Below are 22,705 nucleotides of genomic sequence, written 5' to 3'. Positions count from 1 at the left end.
GTACTGGGACCACTGATGCAGAGCCATGGGATGCTGCAGCTCCCACCAGCATGGCTGGGCTGGGGGCAGAGCAGGGAGCAACAGGTGACCCCCTGTTCCAAAACTGGGAGCAGTGGGAGCCCAGTGCCACCCTGCTCTATGCAGAACTAGAGTCAGCCTTTAGGGAGTGGTATCTCCATGCCAGGGAAGACTCCCAGGACCCCTCAGACCACTCTAGCCCAGGAGAAGCTGAGCCATAGCCAAGCCAAACCCTACAGTACTATTCTGGGGTGGCTCAGGGACCAGTTCAGGTGTGATGCCCTGACCCATCAGCCCTTTCCTGGGGAGCATGGGGGTGTTAGCGGCACAGTGGGTCTCTGTCTCCATGGGTGGCAATCTGGAGGGTACCACCGTGTTCTCTGAGGGAAGCAGGAGCACAGACACAATGGTTGAGGCTGGAGAGGACACGAGATTATGTTTCTAGTGGACAAAAAGAAGGGGGTCCTTCTGCAGCCCACACCTTGCAGTGCTTGGACTGTTTTACTGCTGCCATGGAAACTGCTGTGGAGCATGATTCTGTTGCACTGGCCAGGGTGATCGGGCCATGGCACTTCCCAACCTTCCTTGTGCTCTGGCACCTGGATTTACAGAGTGGAAGAGGCTGGATGCTGCCTGCCAGTCACCATCCTTGGGTCACCCTGTGACAGGATGGGGGCATCCCTGGGTAGGGCACCCAAGGAACAGAAGGGATGGAGAAACCAGGTAAGTGCTGGCAGGGGCTGTCTAGTGCCATTCCCAGACAAATCCAGCTCCCACGCGGCCAGGGGCTCCACGCTGCTTGGCCTCCCACAAACATAAATCATTTTCTAATTTATAACATGAATAATTGATTTTGCCTCCATAGCTGGCGATAAATCTCCTGTGCGCACATGCATAAGAAAATAATAATAATGAAAGCGATCAGGATCTGCTGCCATCGATTATCTGTGAGAGGGAACATGGTCCCCTGTGTGCCACATGAAGCTGGGAGAGGGGCTGCTGCCAGGGGATGCTGCGTGGCCCTGCCTGATGTAAGCTCTCCCTGTCCTGAGCAGGGGCACCTGTCTGAGGTGAGATGACTGGACCTATCCTAGTCTGAGCCCCTGGGGCTGTACCGGGACCCACACTGGGCACTCAAGAAGGTCTGAGTATTTCAGGGTATCCCAGATCTCAGGCATCGGCGGTCCCAGCCTCATAACTGCACCTAAGGAGGGATAAGGTGCTTGGCACAGCCCCATTCACGGATGCCGCGTGCGATGCCTCAGTGGCACCTTGCCAGGGTGGCCCGTGACCGGTCCCCTGTCCCTCGGCAGCTTCACAGTCTGGGGGGAGCTGCAGAAGCCGCTCTGGTTCCCGGCTGCCCGGTCCCGGCACGGGCAGGCAGCATGTACGCCAGGGGACATTCCTGTCCCCGGGTCACCTCCGGTACCCACCCCATAAAGCTGGCTGGGAAACAACCGGTTAGAAATCGCATCGGAGAGCTCCGGCTCGGTAGCAAGGAGGTCCTGGAGCGGGGAGGGATCAGGGACCCGCTGCCCAACGGCCAAACTAACCAGGGCGGCCGCACCGGCTTGCCCGAAGCCTTCCTAGCGCGGTGTCCCCACGTCTGCCCGCCCGCTCACAGCAAGCATCACGGCTCCCGCCCGGTGTGCGACACTGAACGGTAACGGGACACCGACGGCAGCCTCGGGGGGGGCACCCGTGGGCGGGAGCGGGGGTCGCTCTCCCTGTGTCCACCACCATCCCAGCCACGGAGCCTCCTTCCTGCGGCTGCCGGCCGCTGCCGGGGAAGGACGGCCGCCCGTGATGCCGTGCGGATCACGGCGCGCCCCGGCGGCGGCGGCAGCGGCCCGAGAGCCCGCGGCCACGGGGGAGGAGCGGCGGCCGGGGCGCGGCGGGGCGGGGCGGGCGCGGGGCCGCGCTGCAGGTCCCGCACTACAGGTCCCGGCGCTCCCCACGGCGGGGCGGGCTCGGCGCGGCGGAAGCGGCGGCGCGGCGCGGAGCGACGGGGGACCCGGCGCGGCCACGGGTAACGGCGGCGGCCTTGCGGGCGGCACGGCCCGGCACGGCACGGCGGGGCGCTCGGTTCCGGGGCACAGCGGCCCGGGGTGCGCACCCTGCCCGGTCCCGGCGCTGCCCCGCTCTCCCTCACCCTGGTGTCCCAGTCCTGATCCTTATCCTCTGTCCCATCCCTGTCCCCCAGCCCTGCTCCCCTCGCCCTGTCCAAGCCCCGATCCCCACCTGAAGTCCGCCCTCCCCCGTCCGCTGGCAGGCAGCCCCCGGGATTGCCGGATAAGCGCACACGGCAGACCCCATAACTCTCCCGATTGCCCAGAGTCACAGGGCCATGTGTCAGCCCTTGAGTGCAGGGGAGCTGCACGGGATCCTGGGTGCTCGGTGCGCCACTCTGCCGTGCCCTGTAAAACAGGTGTCTGCTGCTCACACGTGCTGGACACTGCTTTTCATGGCTGCCTGCAGGCCCCTGGCATCCTCGTGTATCCTTCACAGCACCTGTGAGGTTCTGTGTGCTGCCTGCTGTGGCCCATGGCACGATGCTGGTGACTAGATACGCCTCTTGCACATTTTAGGGTGGTCATCCCAGTCACTTGCTTTCTGGTGTAAGTGCACTGTAGGGCTCTGGGCCTTGCTTTTCAGGCTGCTCTTGCTCCCTGAGTAGCTACTTTGGGTTATTTTAACTTCATTTTCCCAGGCTAGGTCTTGCTTTGTTTCCTGCTTACATTTCTTGGATCCTTTCAACGGTGTCTTCTCTGTAGGGTGTTTACAACAGCTCACTGCTCAGTATCATCTAATGACAATTCATTATTCAAGTAGAAGTTTGAGAGATGCTGTAAAATGAGACCCTGAAGTTCAGCTAAGCTGGCTCTTGCTTGCTTCATCAAAAAATTTTGCCCAGTGATTCTTCTGAAATAACTGGGCAAGCCAGTGTCCATCATTCATTGTGCAGGTATGCAGGCTCCTTTAACTGCCAGTTTTGTTCTGCACTGGGGATGGGAACAGGGTTTATCCTGTTCTCAGCTCTGGTTGTGTTGTCCTTTCTTGCAGAGAAAATCAGTGCCTTGTTTGTTCTACCCATTGCTCAGGTCCTGGTTTCTCCTTGGCACTGTGTGTCAGCAGGTTAATAGGTTCATCTCTGCACTGGCCAGGTTGGCCAGGTGACTGTGTCTGTGTGGACATGCTGTTTTTGCTTTTCCTGCAGCTGTTTTTGCAAGGCCTCTGCCTCATTTGCATTTTTCTGTTTAAAAACAGTGATTTTCCCCTTTTGAATCATCTTTATTTTTGAGACATCATTAATTTTCTCTCCCTCCTTGTTTATTAATAGACCTTTTCACTTTTGTGCTGATTCTGCCTGGTTATATTTGTAAAGTCCTTTGTATTCCCCTTAGCATTCTGGCTGTTAACTCCTTCTGCTGGTTTGTTGTCCCTTCCCTCTCCCTTGCCCCCCTACAGCTGTCAGGGACACTATTGACTTTCAGATCATCTTCCTGTCTGCAATGTTCCCCTTCTCTTGTTCCAGGTATCTCCTAAGAGCATCTATTCCAGGTGTCTCCTAAGAGTATTGCAAATGAAAGGCACGATTGAAATCTCAATGCCTTTGACATTTTTGCCACCTCCTCACACAGCCAGTGTTGTGTGGCTGCCGGAGAGCTCTTTCTCCAGGCAGCAGAGGACAGGATGCCTTAAAGCCCACAGATGCAGCTCTTTGCTCTTTGAATGCTTTGCTTTGCTTTGTACCAGTGGCTGTGTTCATGCCTTTGCTCTGTCTCCACCAGGTATCCAGGTCCTTTCCTGGCCCCATTGCCTGCTGTTGAGCCAGGTGGCCTGGGCTGGAGCTCTGCTGAGAGCAGGAGAGGTGCAGGGTAGCCAAAACCTCTGACAGTCCTTGTTCGGGCTGCCAGGGGCTGGTGTTGTGCAGTTGGTAAGTGTGCCATGGCACGTGCCTGGCATGGGATGAGTCCTGCAAGTGGCAGGTTCCCCAGTGGAGCTGTTTAGAATCTCCTTGTACCTGCCTTTTTATTAATCTTGTTATTGTAGTTATTTTTCTCCCCTTCAAAGAGCCCAATCTGCTGCAGGCTGTAAAGAGTGACATTGTGGTGTGCGAGCTGCATGCCAAGGCTGTGGGAGGTCCCCCAAGGCTCCTGGTCCCCCAGTATTGCCATCCCTGTTCACTGTCAAGGCTTTAAGGTTATCTTCTCTATCGATGGGAATATGGATTGAGTGGAATTAGAAACCTCGAAGGCTAAAAATACAGCTCCCTGCCAGGAAATGCGGCAGCCTGCTGAGAGGGTGCTCTGTGGCACTGAGACTTCTCCAGGAGCTGGCATGTTCCACATGAGCACCACAGCCCAGCATCCCTGCCTGTTCCCAGGCTCCCTGAGCAGGACTGTGGCTGGCTTGCTCTTGTTTGTGGGGTCCCTCCCGCAGCAGGACAGGGAGAGAAATCAGGGAGAGAACACTGCCCATGTGTGCTGCAGATGTTCGCTAGAGGAGAAGCACAGGCTGGCACCTGACCAGGCAGCTTGCTGAGACCTCACAAATGCATACCGTGAGCACAAGCTCCCCATGAGCAGGGTGTTCCTGGGAACAGTGTGAGAGGAGCCTGTGCCTTCAGGGAGCTCTGGCTGCCTCCTGGCTGATGATCCAGCATCCTCCTGGCCATGCTGGTCTATGTTGTGCTGGGCTGGTGGGCTTTATGTGGCAGAGAGCTGGGCAGCACTCCCATCACCACTTTCCACCATGGTACCATGGCCTTTCCCTGCTTGGTGCCAGAGCGCCGAGTTGTTTTGCTAGGCAGGTTCATAGAACAAGACAGCATCTGGGGCAGCAAAGGCCTTTTTGGGGATGCACTGCTTGTTGCTGCCTGTCTTTGCGGGGCAAGCTTGGTCCCAGACTCTGGTAGTAGTAGGGTTGCCCTGCCTAGTGTAGTGTGAATGAGACCCAAAGCCAGGGCCATTGCTCTGCCTCCCAGAGCATGAAATTAGTTGGTGCTGACCCGTGGCTGTGGCATTGATGAAGTGTTTGATAGGCTGGGGGCAGGAGCTGTGCTGCCCTGTGGGGAAAAAACAAAGCGCTGCAGCATCCCTGGCAGTGTGGGTCATCTACCACCTTGCTGTGCTTCTTCCCAGGCTGCAGGAAGCAGCTCCTCCCCAGCAGTGAGTGGCAGGCAGAGGCAAAGCTGTGCAGGGAAAGGATGCTCCCAGCACCAGCCGTCTGGCTAATGGTGCACCATCTGCTTTGGAGGGTGAGGCAAGGTGAATGGCAAGTTTTTGAGGAGCCCATAAATCCTACGTGCAAAGGCTCTTGGAGGTGACATGGGACCTGCATGGAGCAATGCTGCTTCTGGTTGCTCCTTGTGCTGGAAATTGTCAGGAAGGAGAGCCTGGGGAGGTCACTGACCCCCACAAGATATTCATCAATGAGCCATGGCCTGGGACTCTTGGGCTTGGCTGGGAAGAGTCCTTCAGCAGAACATGCTTCGGTGCAGTTGGAAGCTATCTGTAGTTGGAAGTGGTGGTGCCGGGGGGGCTTCCAGTGCCCCCTCCCCTCTGGCACTCGGGCTGCCACTCGGTGAGAAAATGTATAATGCCTCAGTGTTGAAAAATGACTAATCCAGTCCTTGGAAGGTTTGTAGGATACATTCCTTTCTTGCGGTCGATAAAGATAAAGGGGATCGTTCTGCCAGCAAAATTAGTGTATCAAAGAGGGGGGGAAAAAAATGACAAGAGCTACGGAGACAGAAAAATGGTTGGGGCAGCCCTGAGAGGGTGCTCAGCATCACCACAGCACCTGTGCCTGCACCTCCTGTTCCTGCCCACCTTCGCAGCATGAGGTGCAGGTACAGGCACTGCGGTCACGCTAGGGGTACTGCCCTGCTGGGCTTTTCCAGTGGTTTCCAGAGAGCCATGAGAGACTCATCCGTCATGCCAAGGCAACGGTCTGTCCATCCATCACAGAGGGGATGATGCCGTGTAGCATGGGCAGCCCCAGCCACTTTCCAGCCAGTGGTTGGCCTCCCCTCGCCTTCCCGGCACCACCGCTGGCTGTTGGTGAGGGGCCACGGAGAGCGTTCGCGCCTCGGTCAGGGGCTGTGTGCAGGGGAGGCTAATGTACCGGAGGTGCCTCGGAAATGAGAGCCTTGGATGGGTTCCTGGCCCTATTGATCTGCCGGCAGTTTATGCATCCTGACATTCATAATCTCGGTCGGCGCTGATGGTCCAGATTAATGGGCCCAGGGGCTGTCCATCCGTCACTTCACATTAATTACTGAAGAGGTGTTTTTCCAGTGATTTACCTGACAGCGGCCCGTGATGAATCCCCCTAAACGGAGTGGGCAGTGATTAATCATGGGGCCCCAGCCCAGCCCCACTCTGCCTTCCCCTCAACCACAGTGCTGCCCCCCGCACCATCCGTCTCCATAAACCCTGTCTGATGCATATTTATAGGGGGAGGGGGGCCTGGCTGGTTGTGGTGTGCCTGCTTCTGCCAAAGATGATGAAAAATAAATCTCTGTCGGGATGGGGCAGCAGGTGAGCAGGGCTGCATCATGCCATGGTCCTGCGCCAGGTTATCCCTGCGCTGGGGTTTGCTTTCTGTAGTTCTGTGGCTGCCTCAGGCTTCTCTGTGGTTTTTGATGGCTGAGTAGTGCATGGTGTCGGTGTTCTGCTTCGGCTGCAGACACTGGTCCCTTGGGCACGAGGGTCCCAGGTAGCAGCTGCCGGAGCGGGGCAGGCGCCCCAGTGATTCTGTCAGGATTTCCCTGCTTCCCCCAAGCCGGATGTGCCCCACCAAAGGCTGTAGGGCTGTGGGGTGCTCCGGGCCCCAAACCCTGGGGGTCTGCAGATAGCTGCTGTGGGGCCGTATGGGGGCTCCACAATCGATGGCTGTGTGCCAGCTTTGGAGGGAGCAGGGGTGGGTGCTGGGACCCCGAGTCAGTGAGCTGGGCAGGGGCTGCCCCCAGTGCACTCAGCCGTGGGGCTGTTGGGCTGCGGGCGGGACGGTGACGCTGTTCTCTCTTGGCAGGCAGGGTGGCACCATGCAGCAGGAGGTGGAGGGCGGCCGGGTGCGCCGCAGGAAGCCCGACATGGCGCTCTACGTGCCCAAAGCGCGGCGGGAGAGAGAGGCACAAGCAGCAGGTGACACACGGGGGGCCGGGCACCGCCGGGAGCCCGAGAACCACCGCCTGCTGCAGGAGCCTGCCTGGGCCGGTGGCGAGGGGCAGAGGCGAAGCCCCCGAGCCAGAACACAGGCAGGCAGAGCAGCAAGGAGGGAGAACAAGGTGGATGCCGGCCCAAAGGAGCTGCGGACAGCCTCTGCCAGACACAGCCATAGGACGAGAGGCAGCTGCCCTATTGCACTGGAAAGCCTGGAGGCATCATCCAGCGTGTGTGAGCCATGCCCAGACCCAGCTGTTGCTCAGCACTGGGACAGGCAGGACAAAGCATCTCACGAAGAACCTGGAGAGCTCAGCCACAATGACAGGGTGATAAGGACTGAGCCTGACCCTCCATCCACACAGAATGCCCAGGCTGGGGCTAAGAAGGCTACCCCTGAGCCTGTGGATGACCCCACTAGCCCAACACCCACTGCTAGCCCAGCACTGGTTTGTCAGACAGGCCTGAGTGGCATGCTGGAGCACTTGGGGGACAGCACCCTAGATCCAGCTGGGGACCTCTCCCAAAGCCTGGGAGAGGCTGTCCTGCAGTCAGCAGGGATGGGCAGCCATGGCAGGGTGCCCCAGTTGGTGGGGGAGACAGTGGGTCCGAAAGCCTGGGAGGAGGAAAGGGAGGGGGAGAGGGAGGAGGAGAGGTCTCTACTGGCAGAGCAGAGTGAGGGTTGTGCCACTGGGGTGCCAGAGGAAGAGGAGACGTGGGGAGGCAGAGCTGAGGTTGCTGGGGAGAGCACCTTGTATGCACCAGGAGCCAGCTGTGAACCTGTGATCCTGAGGGACGGCATGGGTGACGTTCCAGCGCTCCCAGGAGGGAGCACTCCACTGCAGGGCATGGGCAGCCCATCCCAGCTCCCACCTGCCATGGAGGAGAGCACTGCTGGTACTGGGGAGCTCAGAGGGGAGGGTGACCTGGTGCCTGCTGTAGTGGAAGCAGGCAGCACTTCTGCCTGCACAGATAGCAGTGCTGGATCTGAGAGCAGCCCGTGGGAGGGAGCACCTCTGGAAAGCTGTGAGCCCCCAGTGCCCCTAGAGCAGCTGTGCCATGGCATGGAAGGGATCTCACCTGCATCCTGGGCCAAGGAGCTGGCAAAGCCAGATGAGGATGTAGGGTCGCTGCAGAAGCATCAGGAGGCTGAGAAAGAAGAGAGAGGTCTCCACAGCAGCTCCGCTACAGAAGGACAGACCAGTGCCAGTGCTGAAACCCTGAGCCAGACCAGCCCTGGTGCTGAGGAGAGCTGGGATGTGCTGTTCAACGATGATGGGGACTGCCTGGACCCACGCCTGCTGGAGGAGGTACTTCTGCAAGTGTTTGTGGGGATTGGCAGGATTGGTGACTGGTGCCTGCTGGGGTCAGGGGGATGTGTTCCTGTGTTCTCTGGGGTGAGTGCACAGGGTGGGTGGGCTGCACCCAGGGCATGGTCAACATATCTGGCTGTGCTGCCTGCTCTTAGAGCCAGCCTTCCCCTGTGCTGCCAAAACATCTGGGATCTCCATCTTCCCCATCTGTCCCATCCCATCCAGCATTGCTGGGGAAGGCTAGGGTGATCATCCCTCTCTAGTACATAAAATGTGCCCAGTAAAACCTGCTGAAGTGCTGTAAACTGCCACTGCAACCTCATGAAACTAGGGCTGGTGATAAAGAAATGGGCTGAGATGTATGGGATCCCATTGAAACAGCAAGGGGATGTTTCCTCGAAACTATGGCTTCTTAATCAGCTGTGGCTCATTGCCATTCCCTCCTGCACACATGCTGCTGAATTGACTACAGTTGGCTGCTTAGTGCCAGGACCCACACCATTTTGCTGCCATTCATGAGGAAAGCTCAGTTCCTGCAGCAAGGCTGGATATCCCTTATTGCATTTTAAATCAGTAGCGTCAAACTGCTAATTTTCCTGAAGAAGCAAACAACATTAATATTGTTACATCCAACGTCTGCCTACCTGGCTGGAAGCAGAGTGTGAAGTGATGGGTGGTGCCTTGATAACAGCATCTATGAAGGGATCAGATTAACTCAAGAGCACTCTTACTGAGGGACACATATCCCACCTTGTCTGCAAGGCCTTGCTTGGGCTGATGTGTCCCCTTGGAGCCTGGCACGGTGCTGAGGAGTGGGACACAGAGGGCTCACATTTGGGAGAATGTGGAATGGCGTTGGGTATTCCCATCCTTGCCTGGCTGTGCTCTCCTGAGCCAATGTCCCTCACCCTCCAGACTGGAGATTGTGATGAGTGCTGGTGCGAGGAGGACAGCACTGCTGCTCTGAGACAGCTGGTGCAGGTGGCCACCTGGTGCAGGTGGCATTGGCTTTCTGTGGGCTGATGCCATGGGCATGGCTTTGTCCTCGGGGGAGGAAGGTCAGGGAGGATCCCTGCACCCTTTGGTGCAGCCATAGGATGCTGTGGGCAAGGCTGTGCTGTGCAGTACAGGCTCTCACTCCAAGGAGTATCTGTATTGGCTCCTCTATGCACAAGCTCTGAGACAAATTTGAGCTTTCCAGGGAGCTTCCCAAAATGGGTGAAAAAGAACCTGAAATAGGGATTAATCAAAAGTTGCCATCTTTGTCCCCTGCAGATTCCTACATGGCGCCTTGTGCTTCCTGAGCCCTCCAAGCTCCCAGCAGGTGGATGTAGCTGCCTGGGGAGGGCGCAGGCTCTTGGAACTGTTGTTAATTAACATAAAGAACAAAAAAATTAGTAACGTCTTCCTCGAAACCGAATCCTTATGCAATGCAGATAGCTGGCAGAGAGCAAGATTTATGACGTTCTGTGTGGAGGAGAGATTTCTGATAGCTGATGGCTCTTTAATCTAGCAGGAAAATACACCGTAGTGAGCAGCATTGGCTGGAAGCTGAAACCAGACAAATTCAGAGTAGAAATCAGTTTGAGCACAGAGTAATTAAGCACTACGACCGTTTTCTTGCGGGCTCTGTGGACTCTCCATCAGGCGGTGCAGCGTGGCAGGGGCTGCAATGCGTGCGTGCCCAGGGTTGTGGTGTAAGCCAGCAGCCACAGACCCCCCTGACCTGCTCTGGCAGGAGTGTGTCTTCAGAGAGCAGCAAGATGTGATGGACAGGCTTCATTTTCCCTGTCATCTGTCTGTCCATCCATCAGTGAACCCTCCCCGGGATGCCTGCCAGGGCTGGGGACCACACTGTGGTTCCCAATGGCTGCCATGCCCCACGGCTGGGGAGCTGCTGGCACGCTGTGTGCTGGGCTGGCAGTGCTGGGCTGGCAGTGCTGGGGGACCTGTTGAGCCGTGCCTGCCGCGTGGCTGAGCCCTGCTGCCAGACGGCTCCTGTCCTTCCTGCCCCGCCACACTTGGTGATTTGTGAAGGTCAAGGGCTGCTCCGGCACTCTGTGCTCTTGCTCTCTAATCATCTTGCTGCTGTCTGGCACTACCTGAGTGCTTTGCTCCCTCAAGCAGCACCGCAGGGGAAGCCATTCCTGCCTGGGAATGGCTCCCTTGCTTCCCCCAAGCAGGCACAGGGTGCCTGATGAGCGTGCTGCTCTGCATGGAGGCGATGGCAGGGCAGGAGGCTCTGCTGGCAGCACTGGCTTGTCCTGTGAGCTCCATAACTCAGCTCTACCCTCCGCCGGCACCCAGCCGCTATGGCAGCACCCACTTACCTGCTGTGAATCCATCTTCCCCATAAAATTGTCGGAATGAGCACTTTTTATCGACTGAGCTGGCTGGGATTTATGGACTCTAACCTTGCAGTCGTGGTGTGCTCTGCTATGATCGCTTAGGGGATCGGGGTGGGAACCCGCCTGAGTTATGTACCCATTTCTTGGCATCACGCCAGCCCCACGCTCTAGGAGGAACAGGAGCTGTCAGTGCCTTTGGACTGCACCTGGCCTTGTGTCTCAGCTGAAGCAGGGCAGTGAGTCCCCTTGGCCACTGGCATGGCATCGTTTGGAAGGCGAGGGTTCAGCGAGCAATGCAGGGAGGCCCACTGGGCAGAACATGGTGCAGGGTGACCAGCTGGCACTGGCAATGCTGTGGGACAGAGGGAAATAGGGGCTGGCTGCACCTTTGTGCTGTGGCAGTGGGAGGCTGCTGCCCCTGTTTCGAAATAAAGGCTGTAAAATGTGCATGGTAGAAAAGCTCTACAGCCATCATCTTTTAGGGCTGGAGAAAGTGCCCCGCTGTGAGGTACTAAAGGTGCACAACCCATTTTATCAATAAGAAGATTGAGAAGGAACTTGATTAACATTTTAAGTGTTGTGATGGGGAGGAGACCAGGGACTGAGGGTTCTTTAATCCGGTGGAGAGGCAGAACAAGAACTGCCAGCTGGAAAGTGAAGTCAGACAAATTCAAATGAGAAATAAAACATAAATTCCTAGGTGCACAGGTGATTAACCAGCAGAACTTGCTCCTCAGTGGGGCACTGTCTTTTTCATCTTGGCATCTGGGGTGCTGATAGGCTGCTCCAGTGCATGTGCTGCAGCCAGGGCGTGTTGAGCCTGGTGCTTCCATGTAGCAGAGACATCAATCTTTCATCCTGGTGTTACTATCCTGCTCCTTGTTCTTCCCCTAAGGTATTTCAGGTCATCACATCACTGTGGAAAGAGGGGTGTGCTTGGAGATGCATGTGCTTTTTCATCCCTCCCATTCCTACCACATCCCTGACCTGGCCACCAAGTGTGGCAAGCGAAGGGATGCTGGTAATGGGAAAAGTGAGTGCCTGGTGTGAGAAGCCTGGTTGGTAACTCCTGATTCTCAAAGCCATGAATCCATCTGCAGTGCTGGGGTGGGGTGCAGAGGCCTGGACAACTTTCTGGGGAGCACTTGCCACGGATTGGGAACTGCTGTGAGGCAGGTGGGCATGGGTTGCTCAGTGCTGTGCCTCTCTTACTGCTGCAGCTCTCAGGGGGTGAGAAGCACCAGGAGAGCCAGCAGTCACCCCGCTTCAACTACTATCGGGCTGAACCTGCTGCTCCAGACATCAGTGACGATGAGCTGCCCCATGTCATCGAGATCTACGACTTCCCCTCGGATTTCCGCACCGAAGATCTGATGCGTGTCTTCTGCAGCTATCAGTGAGTCTGGCAGCACTCTGTCCCTGGTGCTGGGGTTCCCTGCCTGGGCTCTGCTCCACATGGCTGCCCATCAGGTGCCCATGCCTCGCTTACCTTCCCTCTCTTTGGCAGGAAAAAAGGCTTTGATATTAAGTGGGTGGATGATACGCACGCCCTGGGCGTCTTCTCCAGCCCCATAACAGGTACTGCTCCTGGTTCAGCTGGGGATGGGCAGAGAGGAGGCATCCCTCTCCCACAGCCAGATGTTGGGCGTGGGTCTGACCCTGCACGTGGACATGCTGCTCTCTTCCTGCAGCACGCGATGCCCTCAGCACCAAGCACCTGATGGTGAAGACGCGCCCGCTGTCCCAGGGCACCCGCGCCTCTAAAGCCAAAGCCAGGGCGTATGCTGGTGAGTGGTGCCAGCTTGTGCCATCATGCTTGTGCTGCAACATCATCCTGATAACTGGGGAGGGTTGGGCAGCCAGCATGGCTCCACAGCTGTGCTGGCTGCCCTGTCTCTCCCAGAATGTCCCAGTGATGTCCCCCATCTTCACAGAGTACCTGCAGCCAGCCAAGGAGCGCCCTGAAACATCAGCTGTCCTGGCCAGGCGGCTGGTGATTGGTGCCCTGGGGGTACGGAGCAAGCAGACACCAGCCCAGCGAGATGCAGAGCGGAGGAAGCTGCAGGAAGCTCAAGGTGAGTTTTGGGTACCTGGAGGGGCTGCAATATAGGGGGTCCTTCCTCATGCATGCTCTGTCTCACCGGGTGCTGGGGGAGAGGGGGCTGCAGCAGGGTGGACTCCAGCCACTTCCACAGGGAAGTGGGGTGGTAGGGATGTGGCATTGATTCTCTTGTCTCTGCAGAAAGGAAGCGCCTGGAGAACAAGCAGCGGGAGGATGCCTGGGAGGGCCGGGACTGAGCCAGGAGGCTGCACTTTCAGCCCATGTCCCTCTCTGCAGGCAGGCAGAGCACTCTGCGTCTCAGAGCTGGGACAGATTCTGCACTGCATCCAAAAGCACTGGGCTGCTTCACCGAGAGGGCTGAGCAGCATGAGGGCTGGTTGGTGCTGTGGGGATGCTGTTGCTGTCAGGCAGCACTGCCCACCCTGCCCAGGGCAGAGCCCCCAAGGCTGCCAGCCACAGCAGGAGCAGCAGCAGGATGCAGGGAGCTCAGCAGAGAGCATGGGGAGCTGTGTGGGGTGGCCCTGGCCACCTGGAAGGGCCTTGTGAGTGAGAGTTTCTGTCCTTTATTTTGCTAATAAATGCCATTTATTTTATTTGCTTGCCTGGGTGGTGGCTCCCCGTTCCCTTCATACCGGGGGAGGGTGTGCGTGCCGGGGGCAGCTGCGCATGGTCCGCAGCGCTGTGGGGATGTCCACCCCTCCCAGGTGCTGGGTGTCCCCTGCGGGTGTGGGGGATGTGCAGGCAGGAGGGGTCGGGCAGGACGGCAGGCAGGAATGTGCTGGCAGCAGCCCTGTTTACTTCCGCGGAGCAGCTGCAGCCCTGAACAGCAGGGCCCTTGTCAGAGCATGGGCAGGGCCGTGTTCCTGGCCCCACATGGGGCTCTGATGTGGCCATGCTGCCAGCCATGGCAGGCTGGGGGCTTCCTGCCCTGCCTCCGGGCGGAGGCTGGCACCTGGGACCTGCCTTTGGCTCTGCTTTGCATCATCTCAGCACCTGAAAAACAGCCCTGTGTGCCCCAGCACTCCCACCCTGTAGCTCTGCAGACTCTGAGGTTTCAGGGCCTTTCACAGGAGGTGAGGATGGGGATGATACTTTTCTACCACCGCTACCAGCAGTTTGTATGCTTTTGGTCGCTGAAGTGCTCATGTGGCTGCCCTGTGTCCCCTGGCTGTCCCCCAGCTTGGCAGCAGCGGAGCTGGTCATGACCCCGTGGTGGTGGCTGCCTGCCCCTGCACCATCCGGCAGCGCTGCCAGCTGGGAGCCATCTCGGCTGCTGTTCCCGGATGCTCGTGGCTTGGCCGGTGGAAATTCCAGGGAGCAAAGCTGCTCTCATGTGGAAAACATCTTGCCGGCCATCCGGCATCCCTCAAAGCCCCAGCCTGGCCGGGTGAGCCTCCACCAGCACGTGCCTTGCCACGGTCTCTGGCCTCGGGCCCCTCCAGTGCATCACCGTGTTCCCAGCAGCAACTCCACGTGCAGGGACCATCACGTGTGGGTGCAGCCTGACTTGTCCTGGGCTGAGGTGGGTGCTGGCAGCCCCCCACCCTGGGCTGGTGCCTGCCAGCGAGGCAGGAATGGACAGAGGTGTGCAAGGAGAGGGGTGGCACTGCCCCGTGGCTGGCAATCTGGGGAACAGACAGTACAGAGTGTGTTGGTGACATTCCCTTTTATTTCCTGTTGTAAGAAAAAAGATAGAAACCACGGGAGGTAAGAAACAGAGAGCAAGGGCACAGTGTTCCCTGTGTCCCCACACTGTGTCTTTGAGGGACAGAGTGGCCCTACCACAGCTCCCATGTCTGGGAAGCTGCCAGGACAGCCTGGGAAAGCCCAGCATGTCAGTTGCACACACTGTGGCTGCTGGGCTGGCTGCCAGCCCATGCTGCCACAGAGCTGGCTGGGTCTTTTTGCATGCACGGGGTTAGCCAGTTCAGGGCCATGGGGACCACTGATGGCAAGCCAGAGCTGCTTGATGCCAGCCACGTGCAGACAGCCAGGGAGTTGGTGGCCCTGGGTGGCACAGAGGGAACACTGCCTTGCTGGGGACACATTGCCTAGACCAAGTTGTTCCCAGCTGGGAGCTGGTTTCATAATCCTAATAAGAAAGAGTGCAGGGAAAGGAGGAGGTGATGGTGGGATTGGCCCCACTGGAATTGATAAAGGAGTAGCCCCTCTTCCACAGCACAGCACCCTGCTCCCAACTTACAGAACCTTTATTGAAGACAGGACTGATGCATGGGTGGTGGGGACTGTCCTGAGTCTGCTGGAGCATGGGGGGCTGGGCAGGCTGAGGTAGTTGTCCTGGGGGCCCTGGGGCTGTGGAGGTGAGGGCTGCTGCAGTACTTGGGCCACTCTTTCAAATCCCGCTGGCAGCATGGGACTGGCACCCCCAGGCACTCCCTGCCAGCCCTGGTGCTCATCTCCCTCCTCTGCAGCAGCATCAATAAATACAAAAGTCTGCAAGTCCCTGAGCTCAGTCGAGTGCTGCCAGGGCCCAGGGGCTGGGGTGCAGGAGTCAGACTCTCCCGTGTGACCATGCCAATGGCAGGGGTTCACACGAGGTTGTTGGCCAGGCGCTCCCGTCTCTCCAGATCGCTCACCACGTCGGCACCGTAGGCATCACCTGGGGAGAGCAATGTTGTGGGGGTAGGTATGCGTGTGGGGGCACAAGAAACCTGTGGCACTCCCAACCTCTTCACTTCCCTCACCCTGCCTGCCATAGCCCCTAAGCTCCCGTCCTTACTTGTGTGGCAGCCATGCATCCAGACACGCTGCCCATCATACTTGCACTGGCACCTCATCACGTTGTTGGAGAAGTCCGACTCAGCCACCTCGTGCTTGGGGTTCACGACCACCTGGGGAGGCCAGGAGGCAGGGCTGAGAGCACCTCTGCTATGCCCTGGCCAGGCAGGGCTGTGGCATGCTCAGCAGGGTACAGAGCAGCACCCTGATGTGCAGGGTGAGGGATGTTGTTGCGCTCATGGAGGGGACTCCCGAGCCTTGAGATCTGGTAGCCTGGTGTCCCCCACCCCTCCATCCACATACCTGGAAGGTGTAGCTGCCTGGTGGCACATCGGTGATGTCAATCCACTGGCAGTCGATGTCATGGCGGTATGTGTCCCAGCACCCCACACTCACCCCCTGCTCACCAAAGTTGGCACAGGCGAAGCGTCGCTGAAGACCTGCAGCAAGGAGGAAGGTGAGGGAGGCACAGACAGAGCCCCTTAGGGGAGCAGAACTGGGCCACTGTCAGCTCTGCAGCTGGCACCTACCTTCGGGGCAGTTGGTGTCTTCCAGGCAAAAGCTGGCCTTGTGCCCCTCGGCCACTTTGGAGCCGTTGAGCGTCAGCAGATCATAGTGGGTAAAGACCTCGATGCTGTGGAAGTGTCTGTGGGGACAGGGGCTGAGCACAGTGCCCGGCCAGTGCCCGACCAGGGAGCATGTGGCTGGCCCAGGCAACCCCTGCAGAACTTCCGGCAGGGCAGCACCCAGGGACTCAGCAAATTACAGCCCTGAAGCCAAATAAAGCCGTAATGACAGTGCTGGGTCAGACGCTGTTAATTACCCCGGGTGGGACAGCCTCTTGGGGATGGGTGCCACCATGCCCTGCCTGGCCCAAGGAGAGGGCAGCTCCCTGCCAGCCCCTGCCTATGGGACACTTACCGGTGGCACTGGTGCCAAGTCCAGGCATGACGCCCCATCCTCGGTCGGAAATCGGCTCTTCCTAGGTTGTGGATCTGGGAGGAGAAGCGAAGAAGGCGGCGGTGGCCATAGGGCCACTGCATGTTGTCAGCAGAGCGGGAGAGGCAGCGCTCCTCATGTGCACAGTACAGCAGCCCCAGGGGTCGGTCCTCCAGGTAAGCCGTCTCCTGCACCAGCTGGGCGTTCATCACCAGGTCTGGGGCGTCTGGCATGAAGGGGATCAGCAGGGATGGAGAAGGTGATCCTCACCCTGCATAGCACCCCCTACTCTCCTACAGGAGAAGGGGGGTGCCCCCTCCCAGCAGTACCCCATGGGCTCCTGCTACTCACGGGCAGTGCAGGTGACTCCTGCAGAGAAGCGTCCCCCGCCGCTGGGGCAGTGGACAGGGCCATGGCGCTGGCACTGCTGGAGGGCCAGCTCGGTGCCGGCACAGCGCACCCCGCTCATCACAACCTGGCTGGCATCGGGGCTGCCCGCCCAGTACCATGTCTCCTGAACAGAAGAAGATCACAGTGCTTGGACCAGCCCTTGCAGCCCTTGCCAACTCCCACTTGCCTCCCCTGCCCCCTCTCCTGCCCTAACACTGCCACCACTGCCCTCACCATCCCACCCCAGAGCCCTGGGCCACTCCATGCCCACACTATCCATCCTACAGGACCCCTGCAGTTCTGGCCCTGGGCTGGTACCCCACTCACCTGGAGGGCATGGCTGGCAAAGCCCAGCCCCAGCTGCCTGCAGACCACCATGGCCTCATTCAGGCCCCACTGTGCACCACACACTGCACCCCACCGCAGCTGCCCCTGCACTGGCACCAGCACCTCCACCACGCCTTCCTCGGGGTTGCGGCCCCCGGCCAGCCGCACCTGTTGGCAGAGAGGGGCAGAACTGGAATGTGGCACAGACCACTAGCTCTCCCACCCCACGCTGCAATGGGGCAAGCAGCCCCGCACATCCAGCTGAACATCTCTCTCATCTTCCTCTTCCACCTTTCCTCCCTAAAGACCAATTTTGCCACCCGATCACCCTGCAGAGCCCCATCAGGGTGCTGCTCTGTGTCCCCCCATCCCCTGGGTCACCCCAGGGCTGCTCTGAGCACCCACACTGGGCATAGAGCTTGGGGAGCAGGGACTGTGCAATGGGGCTAGGGTTCAACAGGCTCTGGGAAGGAGGCAGGGACTCACCTGGCTCTTGAAGTCCATGTAGGGCATGTGGCAGCGGACGGCAGCGTCGGCCTCATGCCGACACCCATTCTGCTCAGCGTCCTGGAAGCGACACTCACCCAGGGAGCGCTCGTGGCCAGTGCACTGTACATTGCTCATATGGATGGGCCCCAGACCTAAAGCACAGGAAGGGTCAGTGCTCCCTGCTCCATGACCATCCTGGAGCAGGACTGTTATCCTCCTTCCCCTGGGCTGGGCATTCTCTATGGGAACAGGGCTGCCCATGGCAGGAGCAGACAGGGTAGCCTCATCCCAGGGCAGGCTGTAGCTGTGTGAGCATACCAGAATTCTCCAGCAGGACACATTAAACAAGTTGATTTCCCCATTGTACCCCTCCAAGCCCAGAGGTTTCCCAAGCCCATGCTGTAACACCTGCCTCACCTTGTCCCATCCGGGCTCCCACCAGGGCCTGCTTCGCTGTCCCATAGCCCAGCTGCCGACACACCACACTGGCTGCAGCCAGGTCCCACTGCTTGTCACACACGGTGCCCCACTGCCCGTGGCGTAGCACCTCCACCCGGCCCTCACCAGGGTGGGTGCCCGCTCGCAGCCGCACCGGGAGCGTCTGGGTACAGAGAGCAGCCAGTCAGCAACCCCAGGACACAGACAGCCCACTCAAGTGAGAATGGGGTCACTGAGCGCTGCTCAGCCCTGGGACTCTCTGTTGGTGGGAGAGGCTGTGGAACTCTGCAAGGGCTCACCTTTCCTGAGGCGGTCTTGTTCTTGCCCTTGCCCATGGCCTTCTGGAAGGCAGGGCCAGGGAGACAGCTGACGATGGCATGCATGCCGTGGGGGCAGGCATGCTGGCGGGGGGCTGGTGGGGCCATCTGCATAGGGCAGCGAGCCAGGTGGGGCTCTGAGCCCTGACACCGCACCTTGTGCACCCAGAAGCTGTTCTTCTGGCTGAGGGTCTTCAGGCTGCCAGGGGAGAGGAGCAGGGCCAGGGTCATCTCAGGTGCCACAGACTCTCTCCATCCCAATGCTCATGCTGGGTGCCCTTCCGAGGTGCCCTGCTCACCATGCACAGTGCTGAGTCCTACCTGGAGTTGGGGTCCTTCAGCTTCCTGTTCCAGAGCTTTCTGTGGGTGTACAGAGCAAGGAGATGAGGGAGCATGCTGACACTGCCCAACTCTGAGCCCCCTGCCCAAACACTTCTGCCCTCCCTGGCAGGAGATGGAGACCCCAGGGTACGTCATATTCTCTCCCCACTGGCAATTACTGTGCCAAGCCTGTCTGTACCATGTGTCCCAGCGGGACTGTGAGACTCCTGGCATCCGTAGGGGCTCATTATAGGCTGTATTTATAGTTCCAGGCTGAGACAGGGTGGGAGGGACCAAGGGACACTTGTCTTTCCTCTCCTTTCTCCCACACTTTGCCAGCCATGATGGTGACCATCCCCAAAGATCTCTGGATGCTGCTGAGCCCAACTCTGACCGTTGTCAAAGGCCCAAAAAGGGGATCCAGGCAAGGCCAGGCACCTCACACACCCACCCATATGTGCAGCCCTTCTCTGACCACTCCTCCAGTCTCTTGTCCCCACAGTGTGCCCAGCCTGGCACCCACCCTCCATGCCCAGGAGCAGCGCATGTCTCCCGCATCCCTACCGGTAGAAGCTGGTGTTGATGTGCTTCTCCCGGGGGAAGCCCAGCATCCCGCAGACCACGCGGCTGTTGTTCCTGGTCCAGTTGGCATCACACACCTGCCTCCAGCGCCCGTTGTGCTTCACCTCCACAGCACCCTCCACCACTGGCATGCTCAGCTTGGCCCGTGCCAGGATGGGCTTGAGCCGCACCTCCTCCAGGGTTAGTCCCGACACCTGCCACAGTGGGCATGGGGTGGGCCTGGGGCTCCAGCATCGGGGCAGAGCGTTCAGAAAAGAGGCCAGGGGAAGGGTTAGTGGGACCTGCTCCAGTCGCCCTGGTGTACCCTGCTGGCCACAGGCGAACGCCATGGGTCCCCACTCACCTCTCCCAGGTGACCAGAAGTAGTAGCCTGGGGGGAGTTGCTAGGCAGGCGCTGTCCTGAGCACACCACACCAGCATCCTCACCATGGTGGCAGTCACTGATGCCCCAGCCATTGTGGGCACACTCTGCCAGGGAGCCTTCGCTGCCCCCACATCGCACGTTGTCCAGCCAGATGGGGCCTGGGGACACAGCATCATAGTCCCCATGCAGTGTGTCCCGCAAGCTGTCTGCACCCACGGCCCTGTGGGGAGGCTCCCACAGCCAGGGGGAAGCATGCTGCCCTCATCAGGACTCCCTGCCCCCATTGCCCACCAACCCCCTACCTTCCCCTTGGCCGTAGGTGGCACTGTGGGTCCAGGTGATGGCTGCGGTGTAACCCAGCTGTCGGCAGGCCACGGTGGCCGCATGGAAGTCGAAGCCATCATCACACACGGTGCCCCAGCGCCCCTGGTACAGCACCTCCAGCCGGCCCTCTCCAGCTGGCCCCCGTGGTCCCCCCAGCCGCAGCTGCACCGGGGCCAGCTCTTGCCTGCTGGGGCCCACCCAGCACAGCACCAGCATCAGCAGGACGTGACTTGCACCAGTTGGTATCACCATCATCGTTCTGTGAGTGGGATGCCTGGGGACAGACCAACAGTGAGTCCTTGGGGACCATGGCAGAGTGAAAGTGCAGCTGTAGCACCCCTGTGCTCCAGGAGCTGGGCAATGGTGGAGGGATATCATGCCTTCTTGGATGGTGGTGACACCCCTGTCCCTGTGCTGTGGGGGATGCATGGGCTGGTCCTTGCCATACTCACAGTATTCCCCAGCTCTACCCCCTTCACCAGGTCACCCAGCTCTGACACAGCCCTCCTGGACACTGACAGCCACGGGCAGCCCCACGAAGATTGCCCTATGCTCTTGTTGCTTCCTGTCTGTCCGATGTTTTGGGACTTGGATGAAGGTCCCACAGAGCCCCCTTTCATCCTCCACCTGGATTCTCTACTGAACACCAGGATTCCTCCCCATCTTGCACACAACCCGGTCCCCGTCACCTCACCTCTTCCCCTGCATCCTCATTCAGAGCACTGGTGAGATTGCTAACCCCCCCTCCAGGTACCCAGACCTCCCCTCCCAGGGCCACCTCTGGCACTCACCCTGGCAAGGGATGGTGGTGCCGGACCGGCAGCGGTGCGGGGCGGGCGGTGGCGAGGGACACGGTGGTGGCGAGGGGACGCAGCGGTAGCGCTGGCAGCAGTGGATCCCGCAGCTCCTGCCTCCCGCTGGGCACCGCCTGCAGCCGCTTTTATGGTGCGGCGGGGTGGGCCGACCCGAGGGGGCCCCCCGCCCCCCCGCCTCTGGTCTGGAGCCCAGCCCTGCTCCCAGCCCACCCCCGGCCCTACTCTGCCTCACCGCGCACTGGGGCAAACCGGTTGCTGTCCCAAACCCTGTCCTTTCCCCGGCCGGGAGGATCTGAGCTATCACGGAGCTACCGGCTGTGAGGCTGGACCTCCCCCGCGTCCAAATTCCCTCGGTCAGGGATGCTCCCTTCGTGGGGCTGTCCCGCAGCCAGGCACAGCACGGACTTTACTGAGATGACGAACTGCTGTGCCGGGGACACTCCTTGCAGCTTCCCACTCACGCACTGGTTCAAGGGGGTGCACGGGCATGGGATGCCTGGAGGTGCTGCAGTGGGGCCGGGACTCCGGGGGCACAGGGACCACGGCAGGGTATGGGATGGTACCATGAGCCCGGAGCACAGTTCTCCCAGGGCTCGGAGCATCACCTGTGCCGTCCATAAACCAGGCTGGCTGTGAGGGTCCTCAGGCTCAGCCTTGCTCCGTGGGACGTGGGGACTGGTGATGCGCCCCACCTCCCCCGCCCCGACTTGCCCCGGGAGCAACCTCCGGCTTGGGGTGCCGCCAGTCCCCGGGGCACCCCGCTGCCCACACGCCCGCCGTGGGATGGGGATAAACAGGAAACCCAGTGCCCCGGCCGTGCCCAGGGACCGGCCAGGAATGTGCCGGTGGCCACCGGACTGTTTGTTTGGAGTCAAAGCAGCCGGATCCTGCCGGGAGGAGCCAGGATCAACACGGCCGGGAATAGCCCGTGAGCTCATCGCCACGTCTCGCAAGGAGCTCCGGCACCTCTGGGTGTGCAGGGATGCACACCTCTGGGTCCCCCTCGCCGGGCGCTCTTATCCCAGCCCTCTGCCTTGGCCGGGATCAGGGCAATGTCCTGAAGCCTCTGCTGCGATATGAATTGCTGGCCAGCCCCAGAATGGAGGCCACGGAAAGCCTTGGGGAAGGGCAGAGTTGGGGCCAGCAGTGGAGCCCGTGACTCATTCGTCTCGACGTTTTGGAGATCAATTGCTTAAGTGTGAAGCCAGGAGCCTCCCCCGAACTCCTCCCCCGGCAGACGCTGGCAGGGGTGCAGGCAGGCGGGTGCTGGGTCCCGCTCCCAGCTCTGCCTCTGCTCCGGGGACAGCAAGAAGAGAGAGGTGAGGGGGCTGGCGGGTTCTCCCCTCTCTGGGACCTGCCAGCCTCTTCCCGCAGCAGTACGGACACTGTGTCCTGTCGCTCATGTGATCGTGGCGGGCTGGAGGTGTCCCCCTTTGCCCTGAGGTGTCAGGCAATGGGCCCCTCGTCTCCCTCGGGGCTCACCGTGTGCCAGCACCTGCAGTCCCGGCAGCCAGCAGTGGCAGCAGCTAAAAATACGCGGCCGGCAGCAGGGCAGCCCCGTGCGCGGGAAGCTGTGGGCGGCGGGCGGGCGTGCGGGGTTATTCTCAGAGGGCTGCGGGACTATTCCTGGCCGGTCAATATTGATTCAGCCAGCTCAGGTGCAGCAGCTCACCCTCTCAGCACCGTATTTAGGGCCCGGCAGGAGGCGAGGCGGGCGGCTGAATTGGGAGCATTGTCTGGCGGAGGAAGA

General features: G+C 59.7%; 2 protein-coding genes across 2 annotated transcripts; one reads left to right on the top strand and one right to left on the bottom strand.

The window, feature by feature from the left end:
• Positions 1-1,274: 1,274 nt before the first annotated feature.
• On the top strand, positions 1,275-13,503 carry R3HCC1L (R3H domain and coiled-coil containing 1 like). Its single transcript, XM_030241405.2, has 8 exons — positions 1,275-1,681; positions 1,811-2,047; positions 7,057-8,497; positions 12,069-12,244; positions 12,356-12,426; positions 12,540-12,635; positions 12,783-12,923; positions 13,091-13,503. The coding sequence occupies exons 1-8, from the start codon at positions 1,275-1,277 to the stop codon at positions 13,144-13,146; spliced, it is 2,625 nt and encodes an 874-aa protein (XP_030097265.2). The 3' UTR covers positions 13,147-13,503.
• Positions 13,504-14,600: 1,097 nt separating this feature from the next.
• Positions 14,601-20,999, bottom strand: LOXL4 (lysyl oxidase like 4). Its single transcript, XM_009087263.4, has 15 exons — positions 20,932-20,999; positions 20,119-20,414; positions 19,796-19,974; positions 19,435-19,646; positions 18,871-18,909; positions 18,532-18,748; positions 18,212-18,395; positions 17,792-17,946; positions 17,306-17,473; positions 16,940-17,102; positions 16,571-16,814; positions 16,180-16,295; positions 15,953-16,089; positions 15,651-15,762; positions 14,601-15,530 (listed from the first exon to the last, which is right to left on the bottom strand). Exons 2-15 carry the CDS (start codon positions 20,393-20,395, stop codon positions 15,460-15,462), a joined length of 2,274 nt encoding a protein of 757 aa, XP_009085511.3. The 5' UTR covers positions 20,396-20,414; positions 20,932-20,999; the 3' UTR covers positions 14,601-15,459.
• Positions 21,000-22,705: the final 1,706 nt, after the last annotated feature.

Source organism: Serinus canaria, chromosome 6, assembly GCF_022539315.1.
Source record: "Serinus canaria isolate serCan28SL12 chromosome 6, serCan2020, whole genome shotgun sequence".
NCBI lineage: Eukaryota > Metazoa > Chordata > Aves > Passeriformes > Fringillidae > Serinus > Serinus canaria.
This window is presented reverse-complemented; position numbering and strand designations above follow the sequence as displayed.

Coding starts and splice junctions, on each gene's coding strand:
- R3HCC1L (XM_030241405.2), top strand. CDS start 1,275: ATGCCTCAGTGGCACCTTGCCAGGGTGGCCCGTGACCGGTCCCCTGTC. Junction 2,048..7,056: donor GGGACCCGGCGCGGCCACGG/GTAACGGCGGCG, acceptor CTCTCTTGGCAG/GCAGGGTGGCACCATGCAGC. Junction 12,427..12,539: donor CTTCTCCAGCCCCATAACAG/GTACTGCTCCTG, acceptor CTCTTCCTGCAG/CACGCGATGCCCTCAGCACC.
- LOXL4 (XM_009087263.4), bottom strand. CDS start 20,395: ATGATGGTGATACCAACTGGTGCAAGTCACGTCCTGCTGATGCTGGTG. Junction 15,763..15,952: donor CAGGCAGCTACACCTTCCAG/GTATGTGGATGG, acceptor TGGCCTCCCCAG/GTGGTCGTGAACCCCAAGCA. Junction 15,531..15,650: donor GATGCATGGCTGCCACACAA/GTAAGGACGGGA, acceptor TGCTCTCCCCAG/GTGATGCCTACGGTGCCGAC.